The 19,388-nt window shown below is 39.2% G+C and overlaps 1 protein-coding gene across 17 annotated transcripts in view; it reads left to right on the forward strand.

Moving 5' to 3' along the window:
- Positions 1-2,753, forward strand: part of LIMCH1 (LIM and calponin homology domains 1) — a 348,524-nt gene extending 345,771 nt beyond the window's left edge. For all 17 annotated transcript variants that reach the window (XM_074324616.1, XM_074324606.1, XM_074324608.1 and 14 more), the window contains one exon: positions 880-2,753. In XM_074324616.1, coding sequence (XP_074180717.1) covers positions 880-905 — 26 coding nt within the window. In that variant the 3' untranslated portion in view covers positions 906-2,753. The remainder of the gene's footprint in view (positions 1-879) is intronic.
- The last annotated feature ends 16,635 nt before the right edge of the window (positions 2,754-19,388 follow it).

Genomic DNA, 19,388 nt, shown 5'->3' on the forward strand with positions numbered 1-19,388 from the left:
AAAAAGTGAATAATAAATGAGAAAAATAAAAACAATTTCAATAGATAAGAATTTGTACAATACAAATTAAGAAGAACCTTTGGGGAAATTGGTGGAGCCTTTGGATGTTTTATAAAATTCCTCCATTGCTATTATTCATTATTATTCATTGAATTCAAAAGTTAAATAAAGATTGTATCTAGATATCATACTTTATTCTTCTGGACAATAATAGCAAGGAAAGCATTTAACACTTGATTCATTCTTTGTAAAATTAGTACACATTTGTGGTTATAACTAAAATTTGGCTAAATATGAAATGAAATATTTATTTCCATACAAAAAAAAAAGGAAAAAGAAAAAAAAAAGAATATCCCAAATATCACATGGGATATACTTAGGCTAAAAATTTTATTTGTTTTTATCTGAAATTCAAATTTTACTGGGTGTTCTGTATTTTTAATTGCTAAATCTAGCAATCCTATTTCTAGATCATATGTTAAATTCCTCCTGTTGTAATGTATTTATTTTTAGAGAAACCAAAACCTAAAGGAACTCAGAGATGAGAGATTATTTTCTTGCTTATTTGCCCCAGAAGACAAAGTAGAAAACCTGATGAAGATTATTTGGTTTAGGGTGAAATCCAGAGGATTCCCACCAAACTTTACAGGGAATATGAATCACTTGGGCTCCCTGTGAAGTGCTCAAAAGTCCGCAGTTCTGGGTGAACCAATACTTCTCCTCCTTGGACCACAGTTGAGTAGCAGGGTGGCACAAGTTTCCCTTCCTAGACGGAAGAGACTTTGGCAGAGGTCATAGTTGATGTCAGAAATTTTTAAACATCTGAAGCAAGAAGCATTGACTCCTTCAATAAAATGTGTTCTGATTTCTTTACCACAGGTGCTGGCCAACCCACAACATTGTGACGTGGTTTCCAAGCTTCCAGGTCACTCACCATTTATTAATAGCGTCCCCTGGCAATTGTTTAACAGAATCCGCGATTCAGGGGCTCCTCAGCATTCATCTAACTTCTGAAAGGCTATTCTAAACGATGGTATCTGTTCTTTTGTAGCACAGTGTTTGTGTTTTTCCTGTTTTTTTGTTTGTTTGTTCTTTCGGGTTTTTTGTTTTGTTTTGTTTTGTTTTGTTTTTGCATTTGCACAGTATATACAAAAGAATATTGAATTGTAATGATTCTAAATAGTTCAAAAAAAGGTCTCAGCATGGTCAAACAGGCTTATGGTTTAAAATATGCTATTCTCTTCTTTGAGAGTTAATGAGATAAATGATTCAATAAACCTGTTTTGTTTTAGTATTTCTAGGAATTAAACACTTTATGTTTACAAAATTGAGCTGCAGAAAGTGCAAGACATGCCAATTTGAGATATGTGGTCTTCTAAGACAGGAGCATACAATTAATGCATTTCAGAAACTAAAAATCACATCATATAGCTCTGAGCTATACCTTGTTTTTAATGCAAAGACATTAGTCTGAGAAATATATACTGTAATCCTGAAATATTTGTGTTACTTACCTTTTGAGGTAGAAGTCATACCAATAAATTATTGCACCGTTAGTATTAGGTTTTGTGTACTTCCCAAGTTATGTCATTAACAGAGGCTCTTCCATCAAATAAAGAGAACCCTTGCAATATCAGCGAGACTTACACTCTGTGACATTGCCCAAGGGTAGGAAGAAACCAGAGGGGAATATTTAAGTCATCATTTCCAAAGTTATTACCAAAATCTGTGAGGAAGTTTAATCCTCAGAAGAGTGGTGGGTCACTGCTGGCAGTAAGAGCTTTGTTGCTTGCTTCTCTTAAGGCTCTAGATTCAATAAGAGACTCAATGTAAGGCAGATGGAAGCTGCCATCAAGATAAGTCCATCATGAGGTGAGACCACTGCTCACCCTTGCCTGCAAGTTCTCTTTGAGGGCCTGAAGCACAGTTACCTAAAGAAAAGCACTCAGTTCATCCTAATAGAATCTAAATGACATATGATGTGATAAGCCACTAGTGTGTGATCAGCAAGAACCCACAGGTCACATATGCCCTGCCCACTCTAACCGAAGATCTGCTTCATTCTCTGGCATCGCCCACCAACTCTCTTTCTACCAAGAATCCTGGACCTTGCTCATGGAGACATTTAGAAAGGAACTCCTATGGAGAGCTGGTTAATTTGTGCCCTGTGTGATAAGTTTCAGCTGGCCAAGAAAGGAATCAAGTTACTAAAAAACATCAACTTTTAAATCTCCAGGTTGTTTTCTTTAAGACTGGGGAGAGAGGAACTATTTATTCTGCCTTAAAATGACGGCAAATAAGTGAAGATGACATTTTGTGAATGTAGACTATGGATATCCTCCTAATAGGTTAATGTAGTCATAAAAGGAGATCAAGTAGATGTTTTTCTGCTATGTAAGCAATAATTCTTTTTCTGTATCTTACTGCATATGGCTAGCAATTATTTATTTACATGCTAGATGGTTCTCTGCATGTGGGTTCCATGTGAGTGCAGAAATTTCCTCAGCCACTGGAGGTATTTTGACCATTTTGTCATTTGGATGAGCTGTTGTTAGATTGAAATTTATACATCATTTCATTAAAAATTGTGCCTTAGAAGATGCGAAGCTGTTGCACACAGTCTGTGATGAATTATGGATGCAGTACATTGAAGAAGGATGAAGTCACTTCCAAGTTCCCAAGACTTCTCATGGAGCTGTTTTCTGTTTTACAGGGGGGGAAAAACTGAAAAAAGGAAAAGAAAAACAGAAAAATATTCAAAAGAAAAACATTTTGAAAATGTACAGATTAAGTTCAATATTTTGATTAACCACCTGCATGTTTTATTAAATATTTTGATAATGTGGATGTTTACACTTTGCATGATATTAGCAGAGTACTTTACCAGAAATAATGCACAAAACATGTACAATATGATCATTCATAACCGATTTTTATAGAATACTTTTTACATGTTGAACTCCATCTGTTATGTAAGGATTATATGAATATTGCACATTCTCTTCTGGTTTCACAAACCCATTTATACATATTTCTTAGTGAGACTCATTGTACATGGATTGAAGCTAGAATCGAGTCAAGAAAAATAAAGCCCATTCTCCAACTGCGAAATGTGCTTTCCCATAATGAACAATAGTCACCAGCCCAATAATCTCCAACATTTTCTAAATTCTAATTGCCAACTGTTTCTATTTATATTTGATTTATATTTCATTTAGAGTCTGTTACATGGCAGCTCGGGCAGACTAGATCTTGTTTTTTCCAATGCAGCATAATGAGTATGATCTATTTCTTTTCAAATCATCTTTGAGATCCCAGGGAAAAAAATGCTCTACTCTGTTGAGCTACAATGTAAATGTGTTTGCTTAAAAAACAGATGAGGCAAGTGAGTGATTTATTGTTCCTGAGGAAGTATGTCTGTTTTTTTTCTCACACTCCAAAAGCTAGTCCCTTCTCTTTCTTAAGAAAAAAATGGGTAACGCTGTTTTTCACTAGCAAACTTTCATGACATTTCCTCATTCTTTCTATGTAGTGTTATTAATGCAATACATATTCTAGTTATCTATACACAGTGTAGGAGACTTAACAAACTGAAATGATCCACCTCATATGTGAGTCCGTCCAAAAGATGTTACTGTGCTGGGTGGGCCAATGTTCTATATCAGTTACACTAACCTTCATTTAAAATATTTATTCTAAAATGCCTCTGAGAAATAGTAAAAAAATAAATTGTCTAAAATGCAACAGCTTTTATAGTAAATGTACATTTATAAATAAAATACTCAAATCAACTGTGCATTCCACTGACTTTTTTTTTTTTTTTTTAAGATTTTATTGAGGAAGGGGAACAGGACTTTATTGGGGAACAGTGTGTACTTCCAGGACTTTTTTCCAAGTCAAGTTGTTGTCCTTTCAATCTTAGTTGTGGAGGGCACAGCTCAGCTCCAGGTCCAGTTGCCTTTGCTGGTTGCAGGAGGCACAGCCCACCATCCCTTGTGGGATTTGAGGAATTGAACTGGCAACCTTGTGGTTGAGAGCCCACTGACCCATGTGGGAATCGAACCGGCAGCCTTCAGAGTTAGGAGCATGGAGCTCAAGCCGCCTGAGCCACCGGGCCGGCCCCCTCCACTGACTTTTTGAAGCGGGTGGGGGCAGGTCAATTTTCTTAGTTGGGGAAGAGAAAAATCAAGCTCTTTTCTAGCTTTTGGTCCAGGGTGACAGAGATGATGGCAATGATGCCTATTTGCATATGCATATTATGTATTTTGGAGTCAACTATTTAAGGCAACTCAAAGTTACGAGCTGGTTGTAGGAGTCACTAAGGACTTGCCTTCCGTGGAAGGATTCAAACACCTTGAGACGAGACACACAATAACCAGGAAAGACCAGGCAATGCCAGTGGAAATTAACTGAAACAACCAAATGATGGTCAACTTCCAACACTGACTATAGAAAACCATGCCTTTTCAAGTCGCTGTACTCTGCCACTTTCCCCAGGGCTACCCCCAGGTTCCCTGTCATTCAGTCTATCTTGCTGAAGGCCTTTTTCTCTGTTGTTGAACCAGGGACTAAATATGCTGTGAAATGGTGGCATCCTGTGATACCGATAGCTTTCCAAAATGCCCATGTACCTTTCCTGGCACTCTGTCCCAGATATGTAGGTGGTGATAATAGCAAGCAAATTTCTTGAACGTTTCCATCACTTTTAGATGCAATATTCTTTTTTTTCCTTAAATATTATTATGGAAGGTTAAAAATCATGAAATGATTGCATAGAATTATATAATGATCACCCTTGTACACAGCACTCAGCTTGATAAAGAGTTTACCATATTCCAGTAATTACTTCACTCTAGTTCTTGACATAAGGAAACAGTTATATAGAAGAAAAAGATGATTTTTGTCACATTAGGCAACAGGGTAAGTTTGTCTTTACCTCTTTTCTACCCACGGTTATAATGGGAAGCAAGGATTCCATTCTGAGCATGACTCATAGCAGAGTGCATGTTAACACATGGAGCTAGACACGTGGTGCCTGAAGGGTTCACAGGAGAGGTGAAGGGTGATGGTTTTTCCCGAACAGCCTTAAAGGTGAGCAAGGTGCCAGAGGGAGGACAGATGCCCTTGCGTTAGGACCTCTATCCATGATGACATGTTGAGAGTAAACCCAAGGGTATACCTGGCCCCAATGCTCACAGGAGCCCAAAGCTGCTAACTGAATAGTGGTGAGCAGAATTCACTAAACCAGCTCACTTGGGATTGCTGGTACTTACCTTTACTTCCATCTCCTGGTTTTGGCCTGAGACCAAGTAGGGTGTTGAATTCCATATAGGCAGGTAATCAAGGCCAAATCACAAAGATGACAGGAGTGTTTGCAGCATTCAGGAATCTTCATTGTCCCTGTTAGGGTTTCAGACAGTGTTGAGAAAGGGTGCTAAGCAAATCACAGGGCCCTCGGCTTTCAGGCTCAGACTAGGGACAACAGACTCATGGAATAAGCAAGGTTTCTGAGGGATCTCAACTGTTCAGGGGGGCCAGCCACAGCAGAGCCCAACCAGCTTTGGTAGGTACGTCCACATACTGCTTAAATGTTGGGCTCTTATTTATCTTAGATATTCTTGTCCCATGGCTTAGCTGCATTTCTTTCACACTCAGTTAAAAAAATCTCAATTATGTCCAGAACCCTCACAAGGATTTTTTTAAAGATTTTTATTAAAATATAGCTAACATACAATATTATATTAATTTCAGGTGTACACCATAGTTATTCAACATTTAGATACTTAAAGAAGCGATCACCATGATAAGTCTAGCAACCACCTGACACCGTACCACGCTATCACAATGTTATTGACTTTATTCCCTATGCCGTACATTACATCCCCATGACTTATTTGTTTTATACCTGGAAATTTGGACCTCTTGTTCCCCTTTACCTTCCCCCCCTTTTTTAATTTTTCAATTACAGCTGACATTCAATATTATTTTATATTAATTTTGGGTGTACAGCATAGTGGTTAGACATTTATATCATTTAAGAAGTGATCCCCTGACGAGTCTAATACCCACCTGGCACTATGCACAGTTACTACCATATTATTGACTATATTCCTTATTCTTCACACCCACATGACTATTTTGTAACTACCAATTTGTACTTCTTAATCCCTTCACCTTTTTCACCCTGTTTCCCAACCCCCCTCTCATCTATCACCCCAATAAATCTAGTACCTCTCTGACAGCATACATAGTTATAATAATATTACTGAGTATATTTCTTATGCTACACCCTACATGCCCACGACTACTGTGTAACAACCAATTTGCTCTGAATCCCTTCCCCTTTTTCACCCACTTCTCCAGTCAAAGGAGACATTATATCCAAAGGGGGAGCTTTTGTCTGGGTTTGCTGCTGGTTTTTTTGTTTCTTTTTCAGTTTCAGGTGTACAAAGCAACATAATGATTAGACATTTACACACCTCACTAAGTGATAACCCCAGAAGTCTACTACCCCTCTGACACCGTACACGTATTACAGTACCATTGACTATATTCCCATACTGTACATCCCTTGACTATGTATGTATTTTAACTATAGTTGACATTCAATGTTATTTTATATTAGTTTCAGGTGTATAGTGCAGTGGTTAGGTATTTATATAATTTATGAAGTGATCCCCCAATAAGTCTAGTGCCCATCTAACACCATATATAGCTTTTACTACATTATTGACTATACTCCCCACACTGTATTTCACATCCCATGACTATTTTGTGATTACCAAATTATACTTCCTGATCCCTTCGCCTATCTCACCCATCGCCTTCTAGCAATCATCAGTTTGTTCTCTGTATCTGTGAATCTATTTCTGTTTTGTTTTTTGTTCTTTAGATTCCACATTAAATGAGATCATATGGTGTTTGTCTTTCACAGTCTGACTTATTTCACTTAGTGTAATATCCTCTAGGTCCATTCATGGTGTTGCAAATGGTAAGATTTTATTCTTTTTTATGGCAAAGTAATACTCCATTATATAAACATACCACCAATTTTATCCAATCGCCATTGGATTCTTTATCCAATCACCATTTTATTAGTCATACTTTTTACCTTTTTTTTTTTTTTTTTTTTTGTCTTAAAGAAATCCCTCTAACATTCCTTGTAATACTGGTTTGGTGGTGATGAATTCCTTTAGGTTTTTCTTTTCTGGGAAACTCTTTTATCTGTCCTTCAGTTCTAAATGATGGCTTTGCTGGGTAGAATAATCTTGGTTGTAGGTCCTTGCTTTTCATCACTTTCATTATTTCTTCCAATTCCTTCTGGCCTGCAAAGTTCTGTTGAGAAATCAGTTGACAGTCTTATGAGAACTCCCTTGTAGGTAACTAACTGCTTTTCTCTTACTGCTTTTAAGATTCTCTTTTTGTCTTTAATCTTTGGCATTTTAATTATGATGTGCCTTGGTGTAGGCCTCTTTGGGTTCATCTTCTTTGACGGTCTGTGTTTCCTGTGTTTATATATCTATTTCCTTTGTCAGGTTAGGGAAGTTTTTTGTCATTATATCTTCAAATAGGTTTTCAATTCCTTGCTCTCTCTCTTCTCCTTCTGGTGCCCCTATGATGCAAATGTTGGTACATGGCTTTTTTATGTAGCATTTTATTGTGGGTTTTTTAATAACTTAAATTAAGTGTGGGACCAGCCCATTCTGCATCTCTGTCCTCCTACCAGTCTCAAGGTGGCTTCTTCTGAGTGTCCTTAGTTGTAGGGCTTTGGTTCAACTAGATTTCAGGTGATTCTCAGTGATAATTGTTCTGTAATTTAGTTGTAATTTTGATGTGGTCGTAAGAGGAGGTAAGTACAGTGTTTACCTACTCTGCCATATTGACTGGAAAAATCAAGATGCAATATTCTAATTGCCCTCACAAGTTGTGTCCTGCTTCTTTTTGCAAAATTTGGTAGGCTGTTAGTAGTTGCTGCTCTTTCCATAGAAAAGTGAATTATTTGCCTTTCATAACAGAGTTTTAGTAATCAGAGTAGTTTAATATATCCATTGTTACTTAAATGAAAATCCATTTAACTACAAAGCATTTCAAAACAGAAAAATATTGTTATTCTAACATAGGATCTATAAAGAATGTCTTTATTAAAAGAAAAACATTTTACCTCGGATATTTTGAACTAGCTTTCTTTCCATTGACTTTCTTCAAGACCTAAGGACTCCTTTTCAGGGCCTTAACCTAGACCACAAAAGGATCTCTCCCCATCTTTTGGCATTATCTAAGTCAGGGGTTACCAACTCAGCTGACTGGAGGACCAGTTAGGCATTATAAATGAGAACAAAACTGGATAATGAAGAGTGGTGTGGACTATAGCAAACTGAAAAAAGAAAGTTCTTTCTGAAAAAGGAGGCAGCTACCTGGCTCCAACCAACTGTTTTTATTTGAAATCTCTAGCTTTTTTAAATGTTGGCAGCAATTCAAAACATTTTCCAACATGATGCCAATCAAAACTGTGAGGCTCCACAAAATATATCTGCAAGTCTAATTTCATTCTCAGGCCACCAGTTTCCAACCTATCGCTAAATATTCTCTTAGCTTTTCTGTCAGCTACTACTAACTTGCTGTGCTGTGAGTCCTCTCACTTCACAAATAGATCAAGAAATGGCCATGGAAAATATTTGATTTTCGATTGTCTTGCATCATTAAGAGAAAGAACTAAAAGAGCCATTAATCAGTGGGTATTGCTACAATTCATAACACTTTTAGGTAGCATTGTTTGTATATTGTCATCAAAGATGGCAAGTTTACAAGCACCTGTGTTCAGTGTTTTGCTGAACCATGCCTTTCCCTTTAATAGTTTCCTTCTTTCTTCTGAGTGACTCAAAAGGACAGATATGGTCCTGGCCATTTTTTTATTTTATTTTTTTTGACATTTACTCTTCCATATAAATTTTAGGATAAACTGTAAAGTTTTTCTAATATGCCTCTTGGGATTATAATCAAAAGTGAATTTATAAGATTGTAATTTTCTAATTGGTGTTATTAGTATACAAGAATACTACTGATTTTTTTATGTTGTTCTCAGACTGAGAAACTGCTGGACTCTTTTATTAGTTCTGTTACATTGTTCATCATTTCTCTTGGATTTTCTATGCATCAACCATCATCTACAAAAAAAAAATTATTTCATTTCTTTCCAGTTATGTCTTTATTTTTTCATGTCTTATTGTATTGTTTGGATGTCTAGATAATGAGCATCCCTGTTCCACATTGTTATTTAATAGCCTAAAAGAAATGAGAAACATCCTAGATATCTAACAATAGGGAAATAGTTGTGAAAATCATGGTACATCATCATAATGACATTCTGGCATTGAAAAATTCCTTTTTCAAAAACACTTAAATTATTTTAAAAGCCACAATAAAATGCTACATAAAGAAAGCCATGATATCAAATAATATATATTATAATTCAAGTTTTATAAGTAAAATAGCATGTTTTCTATTATATATGTAACTCAACTGTCCCCAGTTTTCAAGACTCATAAGATTGAGCTTCCCACAACATCCAAACGGAAATCCATGCCGCATCTTACAGGAGTATAGGAAGTCAGGCCCTGTCTGTGGTTATTTCTGATGAGCTGCAGCATGTTCTGGTTTTTGTTTTCTACCATCTATGCTTGACTGCTGCCCCGGTCTTCTTTTTCAGTCAACTTTGCCTATTTAATGATTCCTTCTATACTTAAGCCCCAAACACGGGTACAATCCATCGCTCCTTTATTCTTCAGAGACCAGCTAACAGGCAACTCTGTGGTTTGATAAACTTACATATGGCTTAAAGATAGCTTAGTCAAATTGCAAGGCAAGAAAGAAAAACATCAAATTGGAATTCATGTATCATAACTCTTGAAATCCATTGGCCATGCCTAATTCACAGGGAACCGTGTCCCTCCTTCCTCCTTATCTCCTGGCCTCTCGCCTGCTGTTACATTGAGGGACACACTCCTATCAACTAGTTTGCTCTCTCTCTCTCTCTCTCTCTCTCTCTCTCTCTCTCTCTCTCTTTCCCTCCCTCCCCCCAACCCCCACCTCCTCATTCCCCACCCCAGCCCCTTTAAGTACATCCTTATATCTGAACATGCTAGAGGAATCAAAATCAAGCCAACTAATATCCAATGATTTCTTAGAGCTACACTCAGCCCACAATGGAGGCAGCCGTTACCTAACTAAATGACTCAATTAACATCTCAGCCTAACAAAGGAGCACAGACTCTAGAGTGGGAATGTCCAGCTTCAAATCCCAGCTTCACCACTTACTACTTGTAACCTTCGGCAAGCTTTTTATCCTCTCTTTGCCTTGTTTTCCTCACCTGCATAATGAGGATAATAATAGAACATACCACATAGTGGTTATTAATAACATATTGATGTAATGCATTTAAAATAGGAAGTATTCTAGTATAAAGAAAATGTTAGTAGTTTCCATTAGCATTGAGATTACCATGTATTCATGGTAATATAGCACAAGTTATAGTAGTAGAGTTACTTTACCAATATTCAGGGCTACAGTATGAAAAAACTCTTGCTGAACTTATATCTCTATGGCTAGACAGGCTCACCGCATATTTCTTCTGAGAAGAGAGAGTTGGCCCTCAAAATAAATTCTAAACTCTTTGTGGCCTTGGGGCATCCTGCAAAATAAATATGTACCAACTGAAAAAGAAATAAAATATTGAAATGGATCAACCAAAATATCAATAGCAGTTATTTCTAATTAGTGGGGTTATGGATGATTTTTATTATATCTGCATGCTTTTGTGTGTTTTGCCCACACTTACCATGTGTTTATATAATATGAAAAATAACGTTATAAAATATTAAAAGGCTTCTAAATTCACATGAAATAAAGCAGTTAATGAAAATTTATTAGCTTACCAAAATTCTATAGTGAATATAGTCTATAGTTAATATGTGAGCTTTTCAGCTGCAGCCCTTTCATGCCGAGAATTAGAGTTCTGTTCCCGTAGGGCAGGCTCAGATTTTTTTTTTTTTTTAATTGGAGAATATTGAGGAACAGTGTGTTTTTCCAGGACCCATCAGCTCCAAGTCAAGTCGTTGTTTTCAATCTAGTTGTGGAGGGCACAGCTCACTGGCCCATGTGGGAATCAAACCAGCGAACCTGGTGTTTTAAGCACTGTGCTCTAACCAGCTGAGCCAACCAGCCTGCCCAAGAGGCTCAGATCTTAAATGAACTTGTAGCTGACACCAGGTCCTCATCTGCATTTGCAGTTTATGTGTGCAGCATTTATTCTCACCTTAAAAGTGGGTTGCAAAAAAATGCTTCCATAAAACTACGTCAGTCGTCTAAAACCAGAGTGTTATCACTCTCCAAGTTTCTGTGACCTCGTATTTGCATAGCAGGATGTACTTTTAGATAGGAAAAGGGATTCTTTTCCTATCTTAAAGGTTAAAGGTTATGGCAAATGTGTTCTGCCCTCAGAAATACAATTAAGATGAATCAGAGTCCTCTGATTTTGAGTCAGATCTGCTCTGCTGGAGAGAATAGCTTTTGGACCTTTTTCCATTCTACTACTCCTTGAAAGAAATGACAAAGCTTTCCTTACTGGATTTTGTCATGGACTAGATTCCTAAAAACATTCAATAACAAAGGTCAACAAAGGGCAAGCAGATAATAGACTCCCAGAAAAATAGTAATTTGACATGGATGAGCATTTCCCAAAGTGCATTCCTCAGGTATGTTATATGAAATGCTCTTCAAGAAAAAGATCCCATGGTCAAATATACGAGTATGTGGGAAAGCACTGCATATCTTTTTTTCTTGGAGATACAGAACGCACATTAAAGTCCTGCGCTATTCTGTAGTAGTCCATTTCAATTTGTTAAACCCACATTTTCCTAAATGTATTTCCTCAAGAAACTCTATTGCAGACTCTTCTCGACATCCTCTATCACTTAGGTCCCACAGAATACACTTTAGGAAACACGGATTGGACAATTACTACATTAGGAAAATCACACAAGTACCTTGATAATATGCAGACATGTGTTTGTTTGTTTTAATTCTTAGACCATTTTTTTCATTTCTGCTGCCAAATCACAAGAATGGCAACAATAAAACCACCTGGGATTCTTATATCTAAAACTATGAAAGTAGAAAGTGGAGGTACATGTGAGGTAAGGGCCATGGCAGCTGTGGGAATGGCTGGAATTCATTAGCACTCTTTATTCAAGGCCTCATTCTCCTAAGAAATTAACAGTACAAAGTAATGCTTTCATTAGGAACCCCATCAAAAACATGGTTGAAGTACTTATTTCTCAGAGCAGAAATAATACCTCCAACTAAAATTTTTGTGGCATGTCAAGAGAAGAGCAATTAGAGGGAAGAGCAATTTTCATATCTAACATGTCTTTCTCTCTCCTACGTTCCCGCAGCACTCAGAACAGAAAGCTCTAAAATTAATATCCAAAGAGCTCAAGCATTGTACCATAGGTCAAGATTTCCAGAGGGCCAGTGGGCCTCAGCCCATTTTAGAGAATGGGATATAACCACGTTAAGCTGAATTTAGGAGAACAAGCAACTTCATGAGTTAGTATTGGGAAAGTGTTATCAGACAACCTATTCTGACAGACAAAGTAAAACATGTACAGAAAGCTGGGCAAAGGACACTTGTAAATTCTGATGTTTGTTGTCTATTTGACCAGCTAAATTAGATTCTATTCTGGATCCAAGGATTATCTTGTTTGACATTTCAAGAGTAGTCGACACATGCCATTGTTTCTTTTGTTTGGGGAATCTTTTGAATGGGATAAACTTGCCCTTGTCTAACTTCTTAGTTAATCTTTGTAAAAGGGGGCGGGGGAATGTAAGGTAAGAAAACATCTTGTGCTTTAATAAGTCACTTAATACAACATTTTGGTAGTTTTGGTGAAAAAACATCTGTGGTAGTTCCCAGCTTCCGTGTCATTGACTCCATCCTCTGGTATAGAATTTAAGAATTATTTTTCACTTTTTGGATTGAACCAGTATGTGAATCAGTATACTTTTATGTGATTCATAGAACAGTATGAATAACATAAATGAGGAGACTCTGTTGAATAACCTCACAATCTCATTTTCTCTAATAGCTTTCAAAAAGGGCCTCAGCATAAACAATGAGATTTCTAACAGCTTTAAAGTTACTATTGTATCCTTCTCTGCATCATAAAAGACAACCCAAGGATGGGGAATCTTAAATTCATTGTCTTCAAGAGACTCTATTGTGGAAAGTGTGTTGCCCTCCCAGCATCGATTCTACAGCAGTCATGTTGTTTAGGTGGGATTAATCCCTCTATCAGTTCCAGGGCTGGGATCTGATTGCTATAAGCCATCAGGATAACGTGTACCCCTTGCCATAGATACTGTTTCAAGTGACCTAGATTTAAGCCAATTCATGGTCCAGTCAGCAGGAATCTCAGAATTTTGGTTAGATAGTTGAGGAAAGCACTATCTTTCTCTGGATAAGAAGTAATTGGACCTAATTTTGCTGATACATATAAGCTCAGGGGGATCAGCGTTAGGGTGAAGCCTACTTTGTAGATGGCAGGTATAGATGATGAAAAGATGGGAGAAACAAAACCCACAATGGCTAAACAGTTCTGGAGCTCATATCATTGTAGTTTCATGAAACCTATAAAATTCCATTAATCCAATGTGAGTTGGTTTTTCTGTTACTTGGAATGGAAAGCTCCCTAATTGAAATATTAGGCTATGGCACAGTCATTAACCCACATTAAAAGGAGCATAAGTGCTTACAATTCTATCCCTGGTAGTTGTTGGGTTTTGTTTTGTTAATATTATTATGCTTAGTTTAAGGTCACAATTTAATAGGTTGTATAGTTTTTCCTTAGCCACACCTCCCCTGCCTTTAATATTGTAGGCCTTTTCTGAGAGATATTAGAGGAAGTGAGATCATGAGATTATTCAACAGAGTCTCCTCATTTATGTTACTCATACTAATTTTCTATGAATCACATAAAAGTATACTGATTCACAGACTGCTTCAATTCAAAGAGTAAAAAATAATTCTTAAATTCTATACCGGAGGATGAAAATCAGTGACACTAAAGCTGAGAACTACCACAAATGTTTTACCAAAACTACCAAAATATTGTATTAAGTGACTTATTAAAGCAAAAAATGTTTCCTTACCTTACATTTTTTTCCATTTTTACAAAGATTAACTTTCTTCTTATTTATTCTTCCTCAGTACCAACCTCCTGACTTTCCCATTCAGGGGGAAACAAAAACAAAAAGAAGTTTGATATCTCTTTTTAACTCAGCAGTTACTTCTACCTCGTAGAAATTCTAGAAAGTTTGTTTTATTCACAGAGCCCGGCAGTTCTCCTGTTTGCTACTAATGAAATCCAGTTACTCATCAGTCTAACCAAATAACAGGAAACACGTGTCCCAGCACAATTTTGATAAAAAGCAAACAAACAAAAATATGGCCAGGTGAGGTCAAATCCAAATCCATGGTTTCCCCCTCCAAATCTAATATTGTGTTTCTTTGGTTTTCTAAAAACCGTATCACTTTCTCAGTTGAACTTTCCTAGAGATGGAAGGCTAACTGATACAGGAAAAGATTATAATATTTGTGCAGACAGAGTCCCAGAGAGCAGTTTCCAGGCTCTCGTCCTTATGTGGAAAGGTGCTGGCTCAGGTAATAGATGGCCATCAGCTGTAACTAGTTGGCCATCAGCTGTAACCAGTTAGCCATTAACTGCTGTAGCTAGGTTGGTGGGTTGGTGGTTGGCAGAGAAGCAGATGGCGGATCACGGATCGTGTGGCTCCTGCTTCCTGTGTCTCCAACCCAGCCGCTGGCAAGACTATAGTGGTATAATTCCCCTATCTATGGCTCCGTTGGTGTTCCTTTTTGGCCTCATCATATCCTGCGTTCTTGTGCAGGGAGCGGGACCAGAGACCCTGCATGACACATGGAGCAGCGAGCAGGGTCTGGTGCCGACCAGAATCCCCAAAGGGGTAATGGAGCAATTTATACGTGTGAAAGCTCTGTTTCGGGATACCCGTGAGGAGCTGCTCCAGAAGCAGGAAATGTGATCTGCCTGGGAGAAACGTGACCCCTCGGTGAACTGGTGGTCCTCTCCAGCCTCCGGATGGCACATCACCCTGTCTGCCATAGCAGGTGTCGCCTGCTTTTTGGTGGTCTGCTGCTGCCGTAGGCCCCGAGGGTTGTGGACATCTTACACCGAGGCCTCCACCCAATTGGACGCCTGGCACCTCAAGCAGGATTCGGGCCAGGTAGGAATGGAGTCTGACTCTGGGGGGTGGGGAGGGGAATGCGGGAAGGGGAAGTGTGTGGCCTCCGCGCGGTGTGTGGTGGCTGGTGGGCCACTAATGTCAGGAGTTGGATCCCTGTGGAGGGGTGGAAGAACGTGGTCAGTTCTCCAACCAGCATAGGCCAGAGAAATAGAAGGTCGTTGCAGCCATGTGGGCTGGGAAGTGCTTGCTGAGGCTGCCCAGGTGCAGAACTTGTGGTCCCAGGAGGAAACGCTTGCTGAGTCCTTGGTGGAGGATGCGGGTGAGGTCAAGGTCGTCCCTCACCCCCATTGGGGAGGACTTGGAGCCCTCACCCTGTGGGGAGTGCACACATTGTGAGGCCAATGCACAGCCCAGCGAATGACTGTGGGTTATGGGGAATTGCCTTCCATCCCTGATTTGATGGACCACTTGACTATTTGCTTGGGAATGTGCCACCATGTGGTGGAACTGGCAGATGTTTATTTCCTGTGTCTCACAGCTGCCAGTGAGAGTGGGGTGTAGGAAGACCCCTTGTTGGGGTATAGGCGGATGTTTGCTTCCTGTGTCTCCACCAGCCGCCATGGAGAATACGTAAGCACCTTGGCTCCGTGAGCCACTATTATTCCAGCACAGTACCCTGAGAAACCCTGGCTGTGCCCAGAAAGTAGGTGCACATTGAGGGACACCCTCTGGGACATTACTTGAACTGGACTGAAACTTTTTATTGTGAGCTGGGTTCCTGACACAGGGCCCCTCGCGGAAGATGCTTGTAGATTGTGAGATGAGACCCTAGAAGGGTGGACTGTGGGGACAGAGTACCAGAGAGCAGTTTCCAGGCTCTCAGCCTCACATGGAAAGGTGCTGGTTCGGTTATTAGATCGCCATCAGCTGTAATCAGATGGCCATCCACTGTGCCTGGGTGGCCATCAGCTGTTATCGGTTAGCCATTAGCCAATGATATAACTGCCATGGCTACATTGGGGGGGGGTAGGTTGGCAGAGAAGAGGACGGCAGGTTGCGGATTGTGTGGCTCCTGCTTCCTGTGTCTCCAACCCAGCCGCCAGCGAGAAATAGTGGTATGAACCCCCTACCCATGGCTCCGTTGGTGTTCCTTTTTGGTCTCACCATATCCTGCGTTCTTGTGTGGGGAGTGGGACCAGATACCCTGCGTGACAGTATTCAATATTGAAGCCCGAGATAGAGGGACCTCTATAGACAGGATTCTCATGGGTCCTTTGGAAAGAACACTATAGTTTTCTTTCTTCAAGGCACAAGGCAAAACTCCAACTGACAATATGTGGGCCAAGGAACCAGAAAAATGAATTGCATGTATAAGAAGACACATAAGTACTTAACCCAGAGAGATTCATACTATTTATTTCAGAGCCAAGGTGATCGCCTCTAGCAACCTGTGCAGGAGTCGGTAAGCTAAAGGGCAGAGTTAGCAAGAGGTTAAAAGAGTCATTTCTACTTGGTGACTAACCCCATTTGATTGTCTTAAGTGTGTCTGGCTTCTAGAGTGTGCTTTTATTTTGGATGATTATGAATGTTCCAAGTAGACTCCTTGCAGCCACCTGGCTTAAGGACTGTAAGGCACTTCGGAAATCAAATTTCAGGAGAGAAGATTCGTTTGAGAAACAGTGAACAGGAGACATCTTCTCTTTGCAGAGCTGCTGTGTGTCAAAGTTTATCCTCATTATATTGTGGTAGGAAGAAAAGAACAAATTAAGACATTTAACTGCTTAAAATTTGAGACCCAATTGCATTTAACACAGCAAATCTTGTTACCAAACCTGTGGGCTTAACTTTTGCCTGTGTAAAGTCTGGAATGTATTAGCCAACAACATTCTTTTCAAATCAGGGAATGGATCTGGGCTGAGTGGGTCATTGTTGCTACACATTGTCTGCTATAAGAGCAGATTCTGTAGGATTCAAAGAGTTTAGAATAAGATCAAAAGTCCTTAAAAAGAAGACCTTAAAAATAGCCTTACCTGCCCACCATTGCTACTGTCGGCATGCTTTAAATTAATAGCAATCATACAACTGCACAAGTTCTAATTTTTATTATAAGGGGTCACTCAAACATTCACACTATCCTTTCAAATTGGCTCCCATAATTAAAGAACCATAGAACCATTAAGGGCTTAGTGATGTTCCAATAACTCTTCCAAACAGACAGAGGGGAGAGAAAGAGAGGGAGGGAAGGAGGGAGGGAGGGAGAGAGAGAGAGAGAGAGAGAGAGAGAGAGAGAGAGAGATTAAAAGTTGGCTCTTTTTCTTTGGCCAGTAACCCATGTTTTAATTGAATTTTGATGAGATGATGGATGCTGTACTGTATTCCAAGTCTATGTGCTAAATTAACAAGGCTGTCTGCTAAGTTGCCTATTTTGAAGGCAAACAGAGAGGAGTTGCTGCTAATTCCCTTACATAAAGCATGATATGGATGTCTCAGATTCTTGTTTGGTGCCCGGAATCAGCATTTTCTGTAAGCTGCTGCTATGCTGGAGCACAAACCATCTGGTTTGAGGAAGAGCTCCTGGCTGCATAGTGTTCAATCAGCCAGGAAGAATATATCTCAGTGTTTCAAAGGGATCCACTAAAGCATTTAAAATTTCTTAACAATATTTTTAAAGACTTATTTGTGCATGTATTTAGGAAGAACATGTCTCCAATGCTGAGTGGAGGTAGTTCTTGTTTGTCTATAAAATAAGGACATGTAGTCTAGAAAACTTACATCCTCCATCAGGGTACAACGAGATGCTTCACTGGTTACACCAGTAAGAAATTGTATGTATCCAGTACCTGAAGCTGGAGAAACACGAGAACCAGTTTCTTCCAGCGAGGCTGGTCCCAGGCAGGGACCTGACTTTAGCTAATTATAGTGTCATTGTAATCTCATCTACATTGTGGTTACGACAATGGGACGTTACCAAAACCTGTCCCCAGGAGGTATAAATACCCATGGTCAAGGGTTCTTCAGGGTGACTCTTCTCTGAGTTTGCCCACACTTTCCTCTCAAGTGTGTACCTTCATTTTCAATAAATCACTTTCACTTTCCTTCATCTGTCTCATTCTTGAATTCTTTCTTGTGCAGAGGCAAGAACCCTGTCACTGCTCCTCCAGGTGGAGTCCTCTCTTGGACATCCCCAGGAGCCTCTGCTGATGAAAAATAGGTAATGTCAGCAAATTCTGAAGCACAATTATTCTTTTCCTTCCCAAGCTTTGTGCTTTTTAGAAAACTTAGGAGTTAAGTGCTGTAACTCATTTTTCTCTTTATTCTAAATCGTTTCAAAGCCATGGTCTTGGAGGTTGACCCATTCTCTAGACATATGAAGGCTTAGGATGGGGGGACATTATTGAATTTTACTATTTGGAGTTTTGAGTCTTTGTTACCTTTTGCCATAATGGTCATTTTACTTGTAAGCATTTTAGATGCAACAGACCTGCCCAATTAGTAAAAATAAAAGTTCATTCACGATTCTGATGCCAAAGGATAGCATATCTAATGGCAACTATCTATCTACCTCTTACAGGTTGGAGGGGTCAGATACGTGGTTCTCTTCTAGAGAAGGCCTAACACTATAGTCTGCACTTGAGGCATAGCAGTCCCAAACTCCCCAGGTGGCCATGAACAGACATCGGCCCAAGCTTTGGGTATGCTCTAGGAGAAACTGATCCTGGGTAGCATGAGAACCAGGTCAAACTTCAGGCAAACTTCTCATATCCATCTTGGTCCAAACCTCATCCCTCAAAATAGACCAACCACTAAGGTTTTGCCATCCATTTAGCCCATATTAACTCTTATGGGTTAAATTGTATCTTCCCAAAAGTTTTATGAGTTCCTAATGCCCAGCACCTAAGAATATGACTTTGTTTGTAAATAGGGTGATTGCAGATGTAGTTAGTTAAGATGAGGTCATATTATATTAGACTGGACCACTAATCCAATATGACTGGCATTCTCATGAAAAACAGAAACTGAAATTTGCACACAGATATAAGCACACAGGGAGAACACCTTATGAAGATGAAGGCAGAGGTTGGGGGGATACATCTACAAGCCACGAACGGCA

This window comes from Rhinolophus sinicus, linkage group LG02 (assembly GCF_036562045.2).
Source record: "Rhinolophus sinicus isolate RSC01 linkage group LG02, ASM3656204v1, whole genome shotgun sequence".
In the NCBI taxonomy this organism is placed as follows: Eukaryota; Metazoa; Chordata; class Mammalia; order Chiroptera; family Rhinolophidae; genus Rhinolophus; species Rhinolophus sinicus.